Below are 19,860 nucleotides of genomic sequence, written 5' to 3'. Positions count from 1 at the left end.
GACACACCATAGGCCTGACTGGCACTTGCAGCCCAGCCCTGTGTGCCGGCTGTGATCTGGGGTGACTCCAGAGGACCCTGATCTGGACCAGGGGGTCACAGGGCAGTTCCCAGAGGCTGAATGATGGGGCAGACCCTCTTTCCCCCAACTACTTCCCCCACCAAAGCAAGTCTGGGTCAGGTTGTTGCCTCCAGGCTAGGCCTGGATCCATCTAGACTCCAGAGGCAAAAGGATGAGTTACTTCTGGGACTTCCCTGGTGGTCCAGTGGTTAAGAATCTGTCTTGCAATGCAGGGGACTCCGGTTCTATCCCTGGTCGGGGAGATGAGGTCCTACATGCCACGGGGCAACTAAGCCTGCACACCGCAACTACTGAGCCCGTGCGTGTCACAATTAGGCACACCACAACTAGAGAGAAGCCCGCGGGTCGCAACGAAAGAAAGATCCTGCATGCCGCAACTGAGACCCTACGAGGCCAAAAATAAATAAATAAATAAAAATTAAAATAATAATAAAGAAAAGGGTGAGCTGGTTTTACCACATGGTTTGTGTGTTGGGGCGTTGCCTAGCGTTCTTACTTTGCAAAACGTGAGTCCAACAGCCTAAGGAAAGTTGCTAAATCATAAGTGGCTGCTGTGGTCAGATCTCAGAGTTGGGGTGGTGGGAGAGAGAGTCACATTGACCAAGGCCTACTCTTCTGTTCTGTGCCATGACCCTTAAACTCATCAAACATTGGGAAATAGATATTATTATCATGCCCATTTTAAGGATGAAGAAACTGAGGCTCAGAGATTCCCAACTGGAAGTGGCAGAGCCTGGAGCCTCCCTCAGTTCATCTGGGTGGCCACGTACACATCTGGTTTATAACCATGGCCTCTGCATTGTCCCCATCATCAAACGCTCTTTAGGGCTCCTGGATCCAAACCGACATGCTCTTAGGGAGCATCTGCCATGCCTTGCAGGTGTTTATTACTTAAAATGGACCCTCACAGGGCAGGGCAAAGCGTGCATGGACATGCGCACAAATAGCAGCAGCAAAACTAAAAATACAGGTCTAAAGAAAGAAATGAATTAATTAATCCTATTTCCTTGGCTTGACCTCTTCATCTGAACATGAGGTCCTGATGAAGACTGTTTATTCTTCTTCTGTTTATTTATTTATTCTTCTTCTGTTTATTCTTGCTTTGGAGCATACAGAAAATCAGATTATATAATTATATATATATATTTAAATTTTTACTGGATCTGCTGCTCGATTGATTAGGAGCGAGGATAAATTTGCCCCTTTATATAGTGCTTTTCTCTAGGGAGGCTTCTCCTTGTTGCATATGTAATTTCCCTTTTCCTGTCTCAATCCGGAACAGCAAGGATTTGTGTCAGTTTTACAGACAAGAAGCCACAACTTCAGAGAGGTCAAGTAACTTGCCTGAGATCTCTCAGCAGTGGGACCAATAATTCCAACACAAGAGTCCTGACACGTGCTAATCACCTAGCTGGAAAGCAAGGGGCTATGATCCCAGCTCTGTTTATTGGGTTACCCATTTATCTTATTCACCGAACATACTAAGAGGTCCTTTAAAAAAACACCTCTCATTATGGAAAAATCCAACGCTATAGAAAAGTAGACAGAATAATGAGCCCTTAAGGTCCTTTTAATTCAGCCCAGAATTGCTTGCACTTACAGCTGCCAAAGGTTGAGGGCACTGAATGAAAGGGAAACATGAACTTGCCGTTTCCTTTTCTTTCTTAAAACAAAAAAGATATTCAGGACAAATTTTAGAATCATTGACAGTTTCTATGAAGATTTTCTTTTTTGGAAGAAAAAAGGTACCCTTGTCTCCTTAATTGTTCTTGGTGTTCTTTGTCACCAATCATGATAGTCTTTGTGGAAAGTATTAATATACCATCTTCCTGTGTTCAATATTCCCATTAACAATAAAAAACGTAATGAAAATATCTGCATGAAAAGCCCTGAGCACTAATTTCAGAGACAAATAGAAGATGAACCACCAATAAGCATTTCTTCTGAAATGAATGCTGCAAATTAATTGATATCTTAATTAGGCTTTAGCACGAAGATTATTAATTAGAGATTAATTATTGAATTAGAACTGAAAGCATCTTAAAGGAAAAGCTGGGGATGTGGCACTGGGGGGAAGAAAAGATGTTATGTGTCAATGTTCTGTTCGAAATCTTTTTCGCTCAATGAGAGATTTTCGAAGAGGGGACCCAGAAAGACAGCACGCTTTATTTATCAGTCCCTCCCTGCCCTGGTCTGGCCAGGTTTGGGGACTAAAGTCTAGTCTTCTCCCTGAGTGAATAAGAACCCACGGGTATAGGGAGTTCCGGGCCCAGCCACCTCCTGGTGCCCTGATAACCCTACCCGCACGCTGCAGCCTCCTTCCTCTGCCCTCCTAGAGTAGAAGCCCTCAGAGGGCAGGGAGTCCCCCTATTTTGTTTGTGTTTGTAACCCCAGTGCTAGGGCAGTTTCTGACTTTGAGCAATCATGATAACATCACAGCAAACAGTTATATAGAACTTCCTATGTGTTCTGGGTCCTGTTCTAAACACTTTACTTAAGAAAACTCGTTTAAGCATCAATAACAACAGTGTGAGGCAGGGACCATTGGGATTCCCACTTTACAAGCGAGCAAATTGAGACACAGGTTGAGCAACTCCCCTCCGCCCACCCCCACCCAACCCAAATCACAAAGCTAATACTGGTGGATTCAGATTCGAACCACAAGTCCGGGTCCAGATTCCTCACCCTGAAACACTATGCCATAACAAATAATGGTCAATCCACACTTGTTGAATGACATGAACAAGGGGGCCATGAATGCCTGGTGCCTCCTGATGGACTTCTCTCTAGTTCCTAGTTTTTATTTAAGGACTAGAGCTTTACCCTACTCTGTCCTAGATCCCACCAGTCTCTCACTGGGGGTTGCAAATGTTTCACATATTCCTAAGAACTGGTTTATATTCTGTTTCAATCTGGACAGACAGTCCAAAAATTGTCCCTACTGAGGGGCTCCCATGGCCATGGGGCAGCCCACCACCCATTTAGGTCTGAGTCCCTAATAACACGGCCAGCCTAGGTTCCACCAAGTTTGCCTCTGTGGCCATTGTGAATTGCAGGGCCACTGTCATTCTATATCTGCAGTGACTTCATGGCATGCCTTATTGCTGAGGCTGCTTGCTGCTGAGGGTTATGATAATATGTAGGGTTTGCTTTTATGGGGGGGGGTCCAAGATATTTATCAAGTGTATTTTATTTACCAAGACAGCATTCCCTGGGGGGGTTCCCTGGAAGCATCAACCCGTAAAAGGTAACCAGGAACAGAGCCCTGGGGTGACGGGGGCTCTGTTTCTGATTATGCTTACCATTTTACAGAAAGGGCACCATGACATGCCCCTCGCCACAGTGGAGCTGATGAGAGAGATGTGGTGTGAAGCCTGACCACATGGGATGGTGGTTTGGAGTTTGGTCACCTGGATTGAAGACCCACCTCTACAACCCCCTAGCTGAGAGACTGTGTCATTCGATCTCACCAGGCTTTGTTTCCCCATCTGTAAAATGGGGATAATGCCTGGTTCACAAAGTGATTGCAAGGATTAAAAGGAAATTGTGCAAATTGCTTCACAGATAGGTGATATTAACAACAACCCAGGCATTCTGAATCTGCCGTCTTCCTTCCAGCTGCTAAACCCCTCCTGGATGCCTGTTGAATGCGGATGCCCTGTTCTCTCCAGACTGACCCAAGTGGTGCCCAGGAATCTGCATTTTAACAAGCTCGCCAGCAGATTCGAAAGTGCTCTAATGTTGGAGACTGACAGCTATCACCAACACACAGGAAGTGCTTCTGGGTTTGGTTAGAGCCCTCTCTTCCTTTGGCCATGGTCCACAGCCTGAGACCTACACTGGCCTGGTTTTTCTACTGGCTGTGCAGCTGGCAGAATGCGGGGGCCGGCGGGCAGGCCGAGTGGACATAGCTGGGGAGAGCTGCTGCTTCCTGCTGGACCCTTGCATCAGGGCAAGTGGGTGAAAACGCGGCGGAAACCCAAGCTTCCTCCGGCCTGAGCGGGAAAGCTGAGGGCCGCACCCGGGCAGGTGGCCCTGGTAAGCTCTGTGGCTTAGTGGTCTCGCCGGCCAGCTGCCACCTGCCACCTGCTCTGCTTCTAAGCTGGGCTGCTGGGCCTAAACCCATGTTGGCACCACAAGGCTTGTGCGAGAGAACTGTCCTGTCCTGTATTGGGGGAGGGGAGCGGGCAGGGGAGACTTCAGGCTTGGAAGAGAGGAAGCCTCATGGGTCCAAGGCCCCTTCTACTCTGAAATGATTCCATCCACATTCCATTTCATTCCAGCTTCTGAAATTGGGACTCAGAATTGCCCAGTAGAACCTTCTTACAGGCAGCCCTGTGCATGGGGGCAGACTGTAAATATGAGGACCAGAGCAGTATTCTTTTCTTGAGAGTTTCACCCCCTTGTGGCCAACTTGTGCCTGTGCTGTAATTTGGGGCAGGATCCAGTATCTTTCCCTTTTGTGCTCTCAGCTCCCCTCCCTCCACTGAAGTCAGGTCTCTCCCCCAGCTCTTCCCTTTCGCATGTTTATGGTGTTTCCAAGGCTCTCCATGAGGCCGAGAGGGGCGCTTGGCCAGGGAAGGGTGATGGAGCAATGACCCTACTTTCCCTCAACAGCCCGGCTTGGCCTCTGTCCCAGAAGCTGCTGCCGCAAGTCTCCCTGGAGGGAGCCCCTTCTTAGGCCGTAGCCAGAGCTGTCCCTGAAAATGGGCTGTTCCCCTGAGCATCTTGTGAAGGGCCTGTGGTCACTGGGAGGGGGTTGGTTGCCAGGGTAACCCCACACACACCATCACGTCCCCACTCCAGTGGTTGTGAGAGCCAAGCCTTGCCAGGAGAGTCAATAGCTAGTACAGACTGGTACCCCTTCTTCTGCCCCATAGCTCTAGAAGGAAAAACACAAAGTCCTTATAGTGGTGGTATGTGCTGTGTTTTACAGAGTGCTCTTAGGACACTCTAATTGGATGGTCACGACAACCACATAGCAGAGGTAACACGGTTCCCACCTTACAGATAAAGACGAAACGCCGAGAGGGACTCCATGACATGATGGAGATCATTGAGGTGGGAACCAGCCCAGCCTGGATCCAAACTTAGTCTTTCTAGGTCTGGGTTCCCACTGTCTTACAGGGTTGGTGCCTTTGCACATGTGATGCAAAGGCCATCGGCAGGCTTTCTAGGCACAAGATGCATGGATGCCTGATGCTAGTGTGGATTTTCCCAAAGTGCACTGCCACATGCTTGTGCACAAAAGATTCAACAGTCAAGTGAGATTGGAAAAGAAATGCATGTTATATAATGCATACTAACATATTAAAAGTTCTAAAAGGCCCTTCGGTGAGGAATGGGATTAATACATTTTAACCCAGAGTCTCTGAAACTTGCCTGGCAATGGAGCCTTTTTGGTTTTTGTTTTTTCACCTAATGCGCATTAACAAGCCACCAGATTTGCGTCCCTCAGACCTGCTCTGGAAAGGCTGAGCTGGGCTCCTTTGTCATTATGGTTGACGACAAAAGGACAAAAATGAGGGGAGGCCACTTGTTTCTGTACAAAGAAAAAGAGATTGCCACGCCTCCTCCATGCCCCTCGGCCCATCAGCAGGAGATGCTGCAAGAGTCCCCTGCCACCTGGACTACGCAGAATCACCTGGTGCCCCCAAAATCCAGGCCCCTGGCAGTGGTGTGCTGGAGCCAATTGTTACATTTTCAGAAAATTTGTGATTCAGTCATTAAATCGTTAACTTGTAATTGGCCCTGGTGGGAGTCTTTCTTTACACTACAGAAATCAGCAAACACTACAAATGCGGGCTTTCTCCCCGCTTATCCTGAGATAAGGATATCCTGATCCTGTGTATCACTGATCCTGGGTCATTTTCTGAAATTATTAGAAAGCATGGGCGACGCTGTGACAGCTGGGTGCTGGGGGCGACCTGACACGGAAGTCCTTGCTCATCAGAGTCCCCAACCCTCCTGAATGAGAGCTGAGAACTGCGCAGAATGATAATCCTCCAGCCCCAATCTCCAGTGAATCAGAAAGTGCCTTCTGGCCTGCTTACCTTGATATCTGTCACCAGCCAATGTCTCCAGAATCGAGCTTTGGGAGAAGACCTGCTGGGGGCATCTGGATCCACCATCACCAGGATATAGGTTGCACCCTGTAACACATTCACCAGAAAGAAGTGTAGCATCGTGACTAGAATTTGGAAAGGAAATCTACAAGGTGCAGACTCTCCTTTTACCTCAATTCCAGCCGAGAGTGGCTGACCAACACCTAAAGCTTCCTACTTGATTCATCCCTGTTCTCATGACATTCCCCTTGTGTCACATGCTTATTCTCAGAGAAATGAAGTCTATTAAGTAGGCAGCTTAATAGCTTGGCTTTCCCTTTATAAAGAAGAATAAATCAAACAAGCATATTTACTCGGCACCTAGAAGTCCGTAACATCATGCCAGGAGCTGTGGAGGAAACAAAGAAACCTAAAACAGGGCTTCTGCTCTCAGGAAGTTGAGTTGGAGCGACTTGCCCATTCACTCAGCAAATACAGGGGAGCTTACTCCGTGTCAGGAACTGTACCCATTGCAAGGAATTCTCAGATTCATTCATCTCTTCAATAAGCATTTACTGAACACCTATTATGTGCCAGAAGCTGTTCTAGGTGCTGGGAACCCAACAGAGAACAAGCGAGTGTGACCCATACTTTCAGGAAGATTTTACTGTAGGTAAGAGGCACAGATTAAAAAGAAAGAAAAAAAAAAAGAGCAGAAGCAAGAAAAACTACAATCCTGCAGCCTGTGGAACAAAACCCACATTCACAGAAAGACAGACAACATGAAAAGGCAGAGGGCTATGTACCAGATGAAGGAACAAGATAAAACCCCAGAAAAACAACTAAATGAAGTGGAGATAGGCAACCTTCTAGAAAAAGAATTCAGAATAATGATAGTGAAGATGATCCAGGACCTCGGAAAAAGAATGGAGGCAAAGATCTAGAAGATGCAAGAAATGTTTAACAAAGACCTAGAAGAATTAAAGAACAAACAAACAGAGATGAACAATACAATAACTGAAATGAAAACTACACTAGAAGGAATCAATAGCAGAATAAGTGAGGCAGAGGAACGGATAAGTGACCTGGAAGACAGAATGGTGGAATTCACTGCTGCAGAACAGAATAAAGAAAAAAGAATGAAAAGAAATGAAGACAGCCTAAGAGACCTCTGGGACAACATTAAACACAACAACATTCACATTAAAGGGGTCCCAGAAGGAGAAGAGAGAGAGAAAGGACCCGAGAAAATATTTGAAGAGATTATAGTCGAAAACTTCCCTAACATGGGAAAGGAAATAGCCACCCAAGTCCAGGAAGCACAGAGTGTCCCATACAGGATAAACCCAAGGAGAAACACACTGAGACACATAGTAATCAAATTGGCAAAAATTAAAGACAAAGAAAAATTATTCAAAGCAGCAAGGGAAAAATGACAAATAACATACAAGGGAACTCCCATAAGGTTAACAGCTGATTTCTCAGCAGAAACTGTACAAGCCAGAAGGGAGTGGCATGATATACTTAAAGTGATGAAAGGGAAGAACCTACAACCAAGATTGCTCCACCCAGCAAGGATCTCATTCACATTTGATGGAGAAATCAAAAGCTTTACAGACAAGCAAAAGCTAAGAGAATTCAGCACCACCAAACCAGCTCTACAACAAATGCTAAAGGAACTTCTCTAAGTGGGAAACACAAGAGAAGAAAAGGACCTACAAAAACAAACCCAAAACAATTAAGAAAATGGTCAAAGGAACATACATATTGGTAATTTCCTTAAACGTGAATGGATTAAATGCTCCAACCAAAAGACACAGGCTTGCTGAATGGATACAAAAACAAGACCCATCTATATGCTCTCTACAAGAGACCCACTTAAGACTTAGGGACACATACAGACTGAAAGTGAGAGGATGGAAAAAGATATTCCACGCAAATGGAAATCAAAAGAAAGCTGGAGTAACAATACTCATATGAGATAAAATAGACTTTAAAATAAAGAATGTTACAAGAGACAAGGAAGGACACTACATAATGATCAAGGGATCAATCCAAGAAGAAGATATAACAATTATAAAAGTTATGCACCCAACATAGGAGCACCTCAATACATAAGGCAACTGCTAACAGCTCTAAAAGAGGAAATCGACAGTAACACAATAGTAGTGGGGGACTGTAACACCTCACACCAATGGACAGATCATCCAAAATGAAAATAAATAAGGAAACAGAAGCTTTAAATGACACAATAGACCAGAGAGATTTCATTGATATTTATAGGACATTCCATCCAAAAACAGCAGATTACACTTTCTTCTCAAGTGTGCAACTGTAAGACACTGAAGAAAGAAATTAAAGATGATACCAACAGATGGAGAGATATACCATGGTCTTGGATTGGAAGAATCAATATTGTGAGAATGACTATACTACCCAAAGCAATCTACAGATTCAATGCAATTCCTATCAAATTACCAATGGCATTTTTTTATAGAACTAGAACAAAAAAATCTTAAAATGTGTATGGAGACACAAAAGACCCCAAATAGCCAAAGCAGTCTTGAGGGAAAAAAACGGAGCTGGAGGAATCAGACTCCCTGACTTCAGACTATACTACAAAGCTACAGTAATCAAGACAATATGGTACTGGCACAAAAACAGAAACATAGATCAATGGAACAAGATAGAAAGCCCAGAGATAAACCCACGCACCTATTGTCAACTAATCTATGACAAAGGAGGCAAGGATATACAGTGGAGAAAAGACAGTCTCTTCAATAAGTGGTGCTGGGAAAACTGGACAGCTACATGTAAAAGGATGAAATTAGAACACTCCCTAACACCATACACAAAAATAAACTCAAAATGGATTAGAGACCTAAATGTAAGACCGGACACTATAAAACTCTTAGAGGAAAACATAGGAAGAACACTCTTTGACATAAATCACAGCAAGATCTTTTTTGAGCCACCTTCTAGAGGAATGGAAATAAAACAAAAATAAACAAATGGGACCTAATGAAACTTCAAAGCTTTTGCACCGCATAGGAAACCATAAACAAGACAAAAAGACAACCCTCAGAATGGGAGAAAATATTTGCAAATAAATCAACAGACAAAGGATTAATCTCCAAATACATAAACAGCTCATGCAGCTCAATATTAAAAAAAACAAACAACCCAATCCAAAAATGGGCAGAAGACCTAAATAGACATTTCTGCAAAGAAGACATGCAGATGGCCAAGAAGCACCTGAAAAGCTGTTCAACATCACTAATTATTAGAGAAATGCAAATCAAAACTACAATGAGGTATCACCTCACACCAGTTAGAAAGGGCATCATCAGCAAATCTACAAACAACAAATGCTGGAGAGGGTGTGGAGAAAAGGGTACCCTCTTGCACTGTTGGTGGGAATGTAAATTGATACAGCCACTATGGAGAACAGTATGGAGGTTCCTTAAAAAACTAAAAATAGAACTACCATATGACCCAGCAATCCCACTCCTGGACATATACCCAGAGAAAACCATAATTCAAAAAGACACATGCAGCCCAATGTTCACTGCAGCACTATTTACAACAGCCAGGTCATGGAAGCAACCTAAATGCCCATCGACAGCTGAATGGATAAAGAAGATGTGGCATATATATACAATGGAATATTACTCAGCCATAAAAAGGAACGAAATTGGGTCAGTTGTTGAGATGTGGATGGATCTAGAGACTGTCATACAGAGTGAAGTAAGTCAGAAAGAAAAAAACAATAATCATATATAAACGCATATATGTGGAACCTAGAAAAATGGTACAGATGAACTGGTTTGCAGAGCAGAAATTGAGACACAGATGTAGAGAACAAACGTATGGACACCACTGGGGGAAAGCAGTGGGGGGGTGGGTATGGTGGTGTGATGAATTGGGAGATTGGGATTGACATGTATACACTGATGTGTAGAAAATGGATGACTAATGAGAACCTGCTGTATAAAAAAATAAATAAAATAAAATTCAAAAAAACCTAAACAACAACAAAACCCAAGGCAGTGCCAACTTGGGATTAGTTCTATGATTAAAATAAAATAGGATGGGGTTGGAGGAAATAAGTGTCCCAAGAAGGGGAAACAACTGCTACAAAGGCCTTCAGGTGGGAACGAGTGAGGGTTTGAGGAGCAGAAAGAATGCCATGTGGTTAGAGGCAAGCAAGGGGAGGGGACAGGGCAGGGTTGGAGAGGTGGGTGGGGACTCGGCCACAGAAGGCTTTGCAGACCTGGGTGAGGAGGGGGTTTTATTCTAAGTGCAATGCAGAACTACTGGAGGTTTTTTGTTTGTTTGTTTGTTTTTGTTTTTAAGCCAGGAGAGTGATATGCTCTGATTTACATTGTGAAAAAGTTGTCATGGTGGCTGGGTGGAGAGTGAATGGTCGGCAGGAGGCAAGAGAGGAGGCTATTGCAGTGATAAAAGGCAGGATGATGGCATTTTGAACTAGAATGGTAGCAATGGAGATAGAAGCCAGTAGAGGGATCGGGGAAGTATTTTTAGAGAGCATCAGTGGGATTTGCTGATGGACTGGACTGTAGGGCAGGGAGGAGGGGGTAGGGAAAGAGAAATTGAGGATGACTCTTGGGGTTTTGGCTAGAACAACTAGGCAAATGGTGCCACTTAATGTCATGCAGAAGACTTGGAAAGGAGAATGTTTGAAGGGGGATATTGAGAGTCCTGTTTTGGACATGTTACATTTGAAACGCCTCTTAAAGACAAGCAAGTATCAGAGTCAAGAGTTTGGAGGAGAGGTCAGGACTGGATATATAATATTTGGAGTCATTGACTTCCAAGGACCAAAGATGGCCCCTAAATCCATAGAATAATGAGATGATTCATGGAGAGATTAGACATGGGGAAGAAAAGAGGTCTCGTGAGTGAACTCTAGAACTAAGGAGGAGAGGAGGAGAGGAGAGGTGGATCTAGCAAAGGAGACTGTAGCCAGGGAGGCAGGGGAGCCACCTGAAGCGTAGGTATCATGAAAGCCGAGACAGAAAGTGTGTCCAGGCGGAGGAAGTGGTCAGCTGTGTCGAATGTTGCTGAAAGGTAGAGCAAGATGAGGACACAGATGTGACAATGTGATCTGACAACATGGAGATCCCTTGTTTCCTTGGCAAGACCAGTGTCAGTGGAGTAGTAAGGACTGATGTTTGATGGGAATAGGTGGTGAGGAGATGGGATGCCAGGAACTGAAAATAGTTATTAAAGATGATAAAAGAGGAATTATAGTGTGAAGCACAGCTGAGACGCAGAGTGGCTGTTACTAGATGGGAAGGAAGAGTCAAGAGATTTATTTCTTTTTAAATTTTTAAAGAGATGGATGGCAGTCAAGAATGTGTGCAAGCCGATGGAAGTGATCCAGTATGGAGGGAGGTATAGATGTCAGAGAGAAGAAAGGGGTTCGTTGTAAGAGCCAAGACTCTGGGAAGGTGGGAGGCGACAGGATCCAGAGCAAAAGTGGAGGGCCTGGCCTTTGGCAGAGGCGGAGATACAGGTTCAGATGCAAGGGCGCTGGAAGATGTGGTGGTGAGGAATGAGGAAATTGGATTCCGATTACTTCTATTTTCTCAACGAGTTAGAGGCAAGGTCATCAGGGGAAGAGGGATGATAGGAAGTTTGGGGACAGACAAGGTGTGGAATAGTCATTTCGGGAGGTGAGAAATTGAGTATACCAGAGTTATGTAGTAAGGTTACTGGGTAATATTACATTCCACAGTTATGCGCTTTTTGACGGTTCAAGTCTAGACGGGGAATAAGTCGTCATTGGGTTTAGCTTGAATATGGACAGACTGGCGAGTATGATGGAAGAGAAGGGAGTGAGAGTGTAAGAAGTGAATAGATAAATAAGGAGGGTCCTGGGATTCCTCTTGCTCTGGAGGGAGAGACAGACATAGACCTAACTGGAGTACAGTATGTGTAGGGCATGAGTAGAGGAGCATTTATCAGGCACTAAGGGAGCATGGAGGAGGGAGCCTAAATCTCTCCACCTCAGGAGTCCAGGAAGGCTTCACTGAGTTGTCTTCTGAGATTGATCTTGAAGGATGAGCAGGTAAGGGGTCAGGGAAAGGACTCTCTAGGCAAAGGGAAGGGTCTGGGCAAAGGCATGAGGGGTTGGGGAAGGGCAAGAAACTTGGTGTGCTGGGACAGAGGGCGTCTAGAAAGGAATGGTGGGTGATGGAGCTGAAAGGTTACTGGGACCAGGTAATAGAAAACCTCACATGTCCTAAGTTGTTGAGAAATTGTTTTGCAACAGGACCCACTGAAATTGTTTGAACAGACAACTGACATGATGAAATGCATGCTTTGGGAAGGCACATGGTGAGGATGAGTAAAAGACTAAAAGCAGAGTAAAAAGAAAAAAAGAAGAAAATTGGGATACTCTGAAGAGAGATCATGAGGGCTTGAAAATTCAAGTAGTAATAAAGATAGAGAGATTTGTACCACAGAATCAACAGCATAGGTGACTGGATAGGGCAGGTGAGAGTGGGAGAGGGGTCCAGGAGGACTATGAGATTCTATCTTGGGCAACTAGGTGGATGATGGTACCATGACTATTACGAGTAGAAAGTCTGGGAGACAGTGAGTTTGGTGTTGAAACATGTAGGCAGAGATGTACCCTAAATGGAGCTATGAAGCCTGGAGCTCTCTCAAGACTTGGCATGTGGGTAGCGGGCAGGGGGATGGATAAGATTGTTGGGGAGAACTTATGGAGTGAGAACAGAACAGCTAGGGTGGAACTCAGGAACTAAGAGGGGTGGGGAGAGGAGAGACTGAGGGGAAGAGAGTTAGGAGGAGAACCAGGGAGCAGAGTGTCACGGACACCAAGACAAAAAAGTGTTCAAGGAAGGAGTGGGGATGGGCTCAGTATAACAGAGCCATCAAGGAAGAGGACCCCAAAGCTGTACTGGCTGTGACAATTGGGGGAAAACTGGCAACTTTCCAGAGATGAGTAGTTCAGGGATAAAACTACTGTTTGTTGAATGTTAAAATCCAAAACCACATATTAAATGCTATAGGAAATTAACTTATAGAATTTGAAGATAAAGCCCAAGGAAATCTCCAAGAACTCAGAAGAGAAGGATAAAGAGATGAAAATATTAGAGGGGAAGTAGGATCATATCCTAAGGAGCCCGTGTGTGTGTGTGTGTTTGTGCATGCACACACGCGTGTGTGTGATCCCAATAGACACCCAGAGAGAAAAACCGCCTGATACAACCAAGAATTGGTTTTAGCCAAAGCAGCAAGAAAATAAAAACAAAGTGTAAATACTGTAAAAGAAGAAAAAAACCATCTATGCTCTTTCTGTTTTTTAATTAATTGTTTTCCAAATGACATGATTGCCTACATGAGAAACCAAAAGAATCAGCTGGAAACAACTAGACTAATATTCAATAAAGTGAGTTGTTATGAAAGGCACACAAAATCAGTACTTTCCTACGGACAAACAGTAGTCAGAAAATATACTTTTGAAATCCCATTTACCATTGTAATAAAAATATAAAATATCTAGGAATAAACTTGATGAAAAATCCAAGACTTACACCAAGAAACCAAAGCATTACTGATGTACATAAAAAGAAAGCTTGAAGAGATGCAGAAAGACATATTATGCTTTTAAACAACAAAGCAACCATTTGCAAATATGTCAGTAATCCTTTAATTAATTAGTTGATTTAACACAATTCCAATCAAAATCCTTAATAGATATTTTGGGAACTTCATGGAAGTTCTCCAAGAGATATCCACACTCCCATGTTCAGTGCAGCATTATTCACAATAGCCAGGATGTGGAAACAAACCTAAATGTCCATCAAGGTATGAAGGGATAAAGACCGTGTAGTTTATACACACAATGGAATATTATTCAGCCATGAAAAAGAGGGAAATCCTGTCGTTTGTAACAACATGAATGAACCATGAGGACATTATGCTAAGTGAAATAAGCCAGTCACAGAAGGACAAATACTGTCTGATTCAATTTATATAAGGCATCTAAAATAGTCAAACTCATAGAAGCAGGGAGCAGAACAGTGGTTGCCAGGGGCAGAGGGAAGGGGGAAATGGGGAGTTTCTGTTCAATAGGGACAAAGCATGAATCACACAAGACGAATAAGTCCTAGAGATCTGCTGTACGACCTTGCACCTGTAGTTAATGATATTGTATTGTACACTTTAAAATCCGTTCAGAGGGTAGACCTCATGTTCCTACCGCAAAAAAATAAAATTTTAAATTAAAAAGAAGAAAGTAATCCTGCTTGAAGAAAGCAGGACGGAATCAATGCCCCCATCAAGCATTCTGCAAATCCCAGAACTTGACAGTACGCTCTGCTGGCGAGGCGGTGGGGAAGCTTCATACATTGCTGTGGGAATGCAAAAATGGGGCCGATTTATCCTTTGACTCAGCAATCCGATTTCTGTAATTTCTTCCCCTAAAGATACCTGCATATTTATGAAATGACTTGTGTATAAGGTATTCATTTCAGCCATGTTTATGATAGCAAAAGTTGGAAATAACTCAAGTGTCCATCATTTGGGGATTGGTTAATAAACATTGATACGTACTCACAATGGAATACTTTATAGCTGTGAAAAACAATGAAGATCTCTCAGATTGATCTGAAAAGCTCCCCAAGGTAAACGAGTGAAAAATGCAAGGTGCAGAACAGTATATCTAGCACCTTACTTTTACATATGAAAGAAAAAATAAGCTATGTCTTCACATTGGTTTGTATTTGCATAAACAAACTCTGGAGAGATACTTAAAAAAAAAAAAGATGTGGGTGGTGGTGGTGCTATGGGTGGATGGGACAGAGGTGGGATGGAAATCTCTCCTACGTGCCTGTTCTTTCATTTCGATTTTTGAGCCATGTGAATACATTACCTGCTAAAAATAAACTGAAATTATAAAATCAAGTGAAATGTGTAGTAATCACATAGTATTATCTTAGTCTCTAGTCTCTCTCTAGCTGGCTGAGAGGTAAAGAAGGATGGTTTTGTCCTTTTTGGTAGGGAGAGCTCGTGGAATCCTCATTGCATTTTTGGGGGTCAGTTAGGTGCAGGGCAAATGATGGACCAGGGCCCTGGGCTCTGTAGCGCAGGGCGTGAGCGAGGTATGGGAAGCCACGTCAACATATCACAGTACCTTGACATGTTGATGGCAACATAGAAGGAGAATTAGATCTGGGTTTGTCCATGTGAAGTTTTTTAAACAGCCATATTGAAGTATAATTTCCATACCACAAACTTCACCCCTTTAAAGCATACATTTCAACAATTTTTAGTAAATTAACAGAGTTGTGCAGCCATCACCATAATCTAAATTTAGAACATTTTCATCACCCCCAAAACAATCCTTGTGCCATTTGAAATCACTTCCTGTTCCCTCCCCCAGCTTCGGCCAACAATTAATCTACTTCCTGTCTCTATAATCTCCTTTTTGCCTTACCTGAACATTTCACATAAGTGGAATCATAGAATATGTGGTCTTTTGTGTCTGGCTTCTTTCACTCAGCGTAACGTTTTTGAGGTTCAACCATGTAGCATGCATCAGCACTTCATCCCTTTTAATTGCCAAATAGTATGCCATTGAATGGATATTGGTATGGCTTTTGTTTATCCACTTGATGGACATTTGGGTTGTTTCTACTTTTTGGTGACTATGAATCATGCTGATATGAACACTTGCTACAGGTCTTTGTGTGGATATTTGTTTTCAATTCTCTTGGGAAAATACCTAGAGTGGAATCGTTAGGACATACGGTAAATTTATGTTTAATATTTTTAAAAACTGCCAAACTGTTTTCCAAAATGGTTGTGCCATTTTGCAATCCCACCAGCAGTGTATGAAGGTCCCAGTTTCTCCACCTCCTCACCAACACTTGTTATCATCTGTCTGTCTGATTGTAGCCATTCTAGCAGGTGCAAAGCATGAAATGTAAATTAAAAACTCATTGAGTTTTTAATTTACATTTCCCTAATGACTAGTGATGTTGAGCATCTTTTCATGTCTTTATTGACTATTTGCATATCTTCTTTGGTGAAATGTCTGCATAAACCTTTTGCCCCTTTAAAATTTATCTTCTTATTATTCTAGAAGAAATTTTAATAGTTGTATCCCAACTGGGAGTTAGGGAAAATGTGAGCAGTGGGGAGAGTGGAAAGGAAGGAGAGAAGGTGGTCAGAGCTGGAGTTGCCTCATCCTTGAACCGCTGGCTTCTGTCCTCATCCATCATCTGTACATGGGGCTGTCTTCTTATTGTATCTCACCATGACACTGATTATTCCAGTAGGGAAATGTCAACCTCAGGAACAGCCACCAACCCGGGTGAGCAGAGAGCACCACTGACACTAACTCCCCCAGACCCTTGGTTCGCTGATCCACTGGCCTCCTTCAGAGAAATTGTTGAGCCCCAATCTTCATGCCTCCCATCCAGATCTTCTCAGTCAAAGACCACCCCCCCGCCATCTCCTCCACCACACCATCATGCCAAAATGCTCTTTTCTCTTTTCCTCTGAGCCAGTTCTCTATTCCTCCTCCACCTCCAAACCCTTCTACTCTGCCCTCTGGAAAAGCCACTAAATAACAAGCCACATCCCTTCCATCCTCTGTCTCTCCATAAATTGCTCTGTCTACTCCCTTGTCTTTGCCTGGCTCTCCCCTGAAAAGCCCCTTCCCCTTAGCTCTCTCGAGTGCTGATGTGTGTTCTCTCATGGCCCTTAAACCCCAAGAGGTGTCCTAGCTCCCTGTTGCCACATCCTCTTTGTGGCTCAAGCCATTCAACCATACACCCTCCTTCTGTCCTGGTTGCTGTCACCTATGACCTCATGATTGCTCCTGCTTATTCATCGAAGACACTGGCACCTGCTCACAGTCATCTTTTCTTCCCTAGGTCCTGCTGTCACCCTGGTGACTCCGGCAAACACGTGGATCACCCATCCAGCACCGTGGCCTCCCGCGTACCTGCACCTTTGCATCCCAGGCAAGCTTCTCTTTCTTTATCTCAACTATCGAATCCCACAGTCACACCTTGAAACTTGTCATCCCCCCAAACTGCTCCACCTCCCCATGTCACTATTTCTGGCCACAACCTCCTTTCTGTTCAGCTTGCTTCTTCAACTCTGTCTACCACGACTAATCTTGGACCACAAGGGGACCTCCAGACCATTGGTAAATGTCCCTTCTCCCAGCCCATCAGCTCTCTCCTGTCTTTGCTTGTGTCCCAAATCGTCAAAATGTAAACTCCCTTGTCCCTCTATCATTTAAACATATTTCCTTCAAAAGACCCCAAAGCTGAGTAAACCCAACTTTCCTCTACTTCTGTGTGTGACGTGAGCAGTGAGCCCACCAGGAGAAAGTCATATCCCAGGGAAGATTTGCTCCATACATCTTTGGCTGCCAGCTTCATTATGGGCCCTCAATACTGCTCTGCATTTCTGGCATCAACCTGATCTTCCACCCTTGGTAATGGCTTTCCAAGATTTCAAACCTTTTCCGGTATCCTTAAACCTCCAACCTCCCTCCACTCCCCGTAACCCTCTCTTTTGGCAGGTAAATTTTTCAGCGATAACTTCGCAGAAGAAAACTGAAGCCATCGTATGACAAGGTCTTCAAGATCTGCCTCAAAGCCTGCAAACCCTAACTGCATCCACACCTAACCTCTCCTTCTCCCCACTGTTTGTCTTGTCCCCTGTAACAGCCTTCTAACGAGCTTCTTCATATCTGTTTTTACTCCCTGATCAATTTTCCACCTGGATCCAGAACACTTTTTCAAAACACAGGTGAGATTGTGTTATCCTGCTGCTTAAAATCCTTCCCTGGCTTTCCATGGGTCCTTAATGTGTCTTACAAGGCCTTGAATAATCTGGCCCATTCCCACCTCACCTTGTCATCTTGTACACATGGCCCTTGCCCTCTACTCCACTCTCAGGGGCCTTTCTGTTTCTAAGGTTTGCCCTGCTCCCTCCTACCCCACGGCCTTTGCATACGTTTCCCCACTCCCACCCAACCCCCTTGAATCTGGTGAACTCTTATTCATACTTCAGAACTCAGTTCAGGGTGACTTCTCCAGAGAAGTGTTCCCTCACCCCTGTTCTAGGTTAACTTCCTTTCTTAAACATGCTCACATTTCCTTCCCTCAGATACGCATCTCAGTTTAGAGTCAATTATACTTGTGTTGGCATAAGTTTTGATTAACGTCTGTGTCCCCCACAAGACTAAGACCTCCTTGAAAGCGGGGATTGTGTCTGTTTTGGCTCACCACTATACGCCCATAGATTACAGTGTCTGGCACAGAGAACACACTCGATAAATACTTTTGAATGAGTAAATAAAACAATTATTGCAACTGGCCCAGGTGGTTCAATTGTTCACGTGTTCATTCATTCATTCATTCCACAAGCATTGACTGAGCCCTTATCATATGTGCAAAGAATCCAAGCACCTTTTGGGCTCTAACCAGGAGCACTGCTGGCACTGCAGAAGCAAACCTGAGGAGGTGATTACCTCTGCCGGGGGTGACTGGATAAAGCCTCACAGAGGATGCTGCCTCTGAGCTGGGCCCTGATGAATGGAAGTTTGCCCAGGAGGGAAGGCCGTGCCAGGCAAAGGAAACAGCGTGTACAAAGCCACGGAGACACAAAAGGGAGCAACAAGTTGTTCTGTGTCTGGACCTCAGAGTTCCCAAGGCTAAGGGACAGAGAACTGGAGGGGCAGCGGAGGAGGCCAGCGAGGTTGATGGCGAAGATGGGCAATGTTGTATATGTCAGGGAGGTTCATGAATGGGGGTGTAGGGATGACATAGTTAGAGACAGGTTATAGAGAGAGAATTCCTCAGGTGGTGGGGGTGAGGGGTGGATCAGCGTGGGCACAGTGATGTCCAGTGAGGGCTGTTAGGCTGATTCATGTGCGGGTTGGGTCAGCATGGCACAAGAGTGGTCATGCTCAGAGGGAGGCCAGCATGCCACACCCTCTGTAATGCAGAGATGCCTGGGCAGAGGGGCCTTCCTGATGTGCAGGGGTGCTCTGGGGTCTCCGAGGCCCCCTCCCTCCACCTTGCTATTTGAGCAGTCTGTGTATGCCTGCCTTTCCCAGAAAGGAGGAGTGAAAAGTATTCTTTGGACAGAATATGATGGGACTTCAGTAGACAGTTGTGAGTCCTAGAAGTGCTGAGAAGACGTGGTCTACATTAATCACACCTTTTATTTTCTGATGCTTTGACATCTGGGGTCTTGCTGTCCCTGGAGAGGCTACCAGTTCCCAGAGGTAGCAAACACGTACCTGAGAGCACGCTCTTCAAGTGCAAACCTACCAATCCAGAGCCTACGCCATCTCTTTTATTGGGCTGAGCCACTATCCTCCGGGCCTACTCACCCAGGGGTCAGGTTCCAGACAACCAGGGGCAGCTCCTGTGCTTCAGAGACCACCAGAACTATTCAAACTAGCCAACCCCAAGCCTGTCTACCCTGCTTATCCTCCTTCGCCAATGTTTTGTTTTTTCCCATAAAAATCACGGTAAGGATTCTCGCCCATGCTTTCTCCTCACTCCTTCTGTCTTCTGACAGACCCTGGTGCTTCCCCATGTGGCCCTGTGTAGTGTGCTGTGATTCTTGTCTTTAGGGATCTGTGAGTATAAACGTCTTCCTTCATGATCATCATTTCCATCTGCGTGTCTTACCACATCCAATTAAAACA

General features: G+C 44.5%; 1 protein-coding gene across 1 annotated transcript in view; it reads right to left on the bottom strand.

Annotated features, from left to right (window-relative positions):
• Positions 1-19,860, bottom strand: part of PEBP4 (phosphatidylethanolamine binding protein 4) — a 211,804-nt gene that overhangs the window by 92,947 nt on the left and 98,997 nt on the right. The window contains exon 7 of the mRNA XM_057548321.1: positions 6,135-6,233. Within this exon, the coding sequence (XP_057404304.1) occupies positions 6,135-6,233 (99 nt within the window). The remainder of the gene's footprint in view (positions 1-6,134; positions 6,234-19,860) is intronic.

This window comes from Balaenoptera acutorostrata, chromosome 6 (genome assembly GCF_949987535.1).
Source record: "Balaenoptera acutorostrata chromosome 6, mBalAcu1.1, whole genome shotgun sequence".
NCBI classification, from domain to species: Eukaryota; Metazoa; Chordata; class Mammalia; order Artiodactyla; family Balaenopteridae; genus Balaenoptera; species Balaenoptera acutorostrata.
Note: the sequence above shows the minus strand (reverse complement) of the source record. Positions and strands in the feature narration are given on the sequence as shown.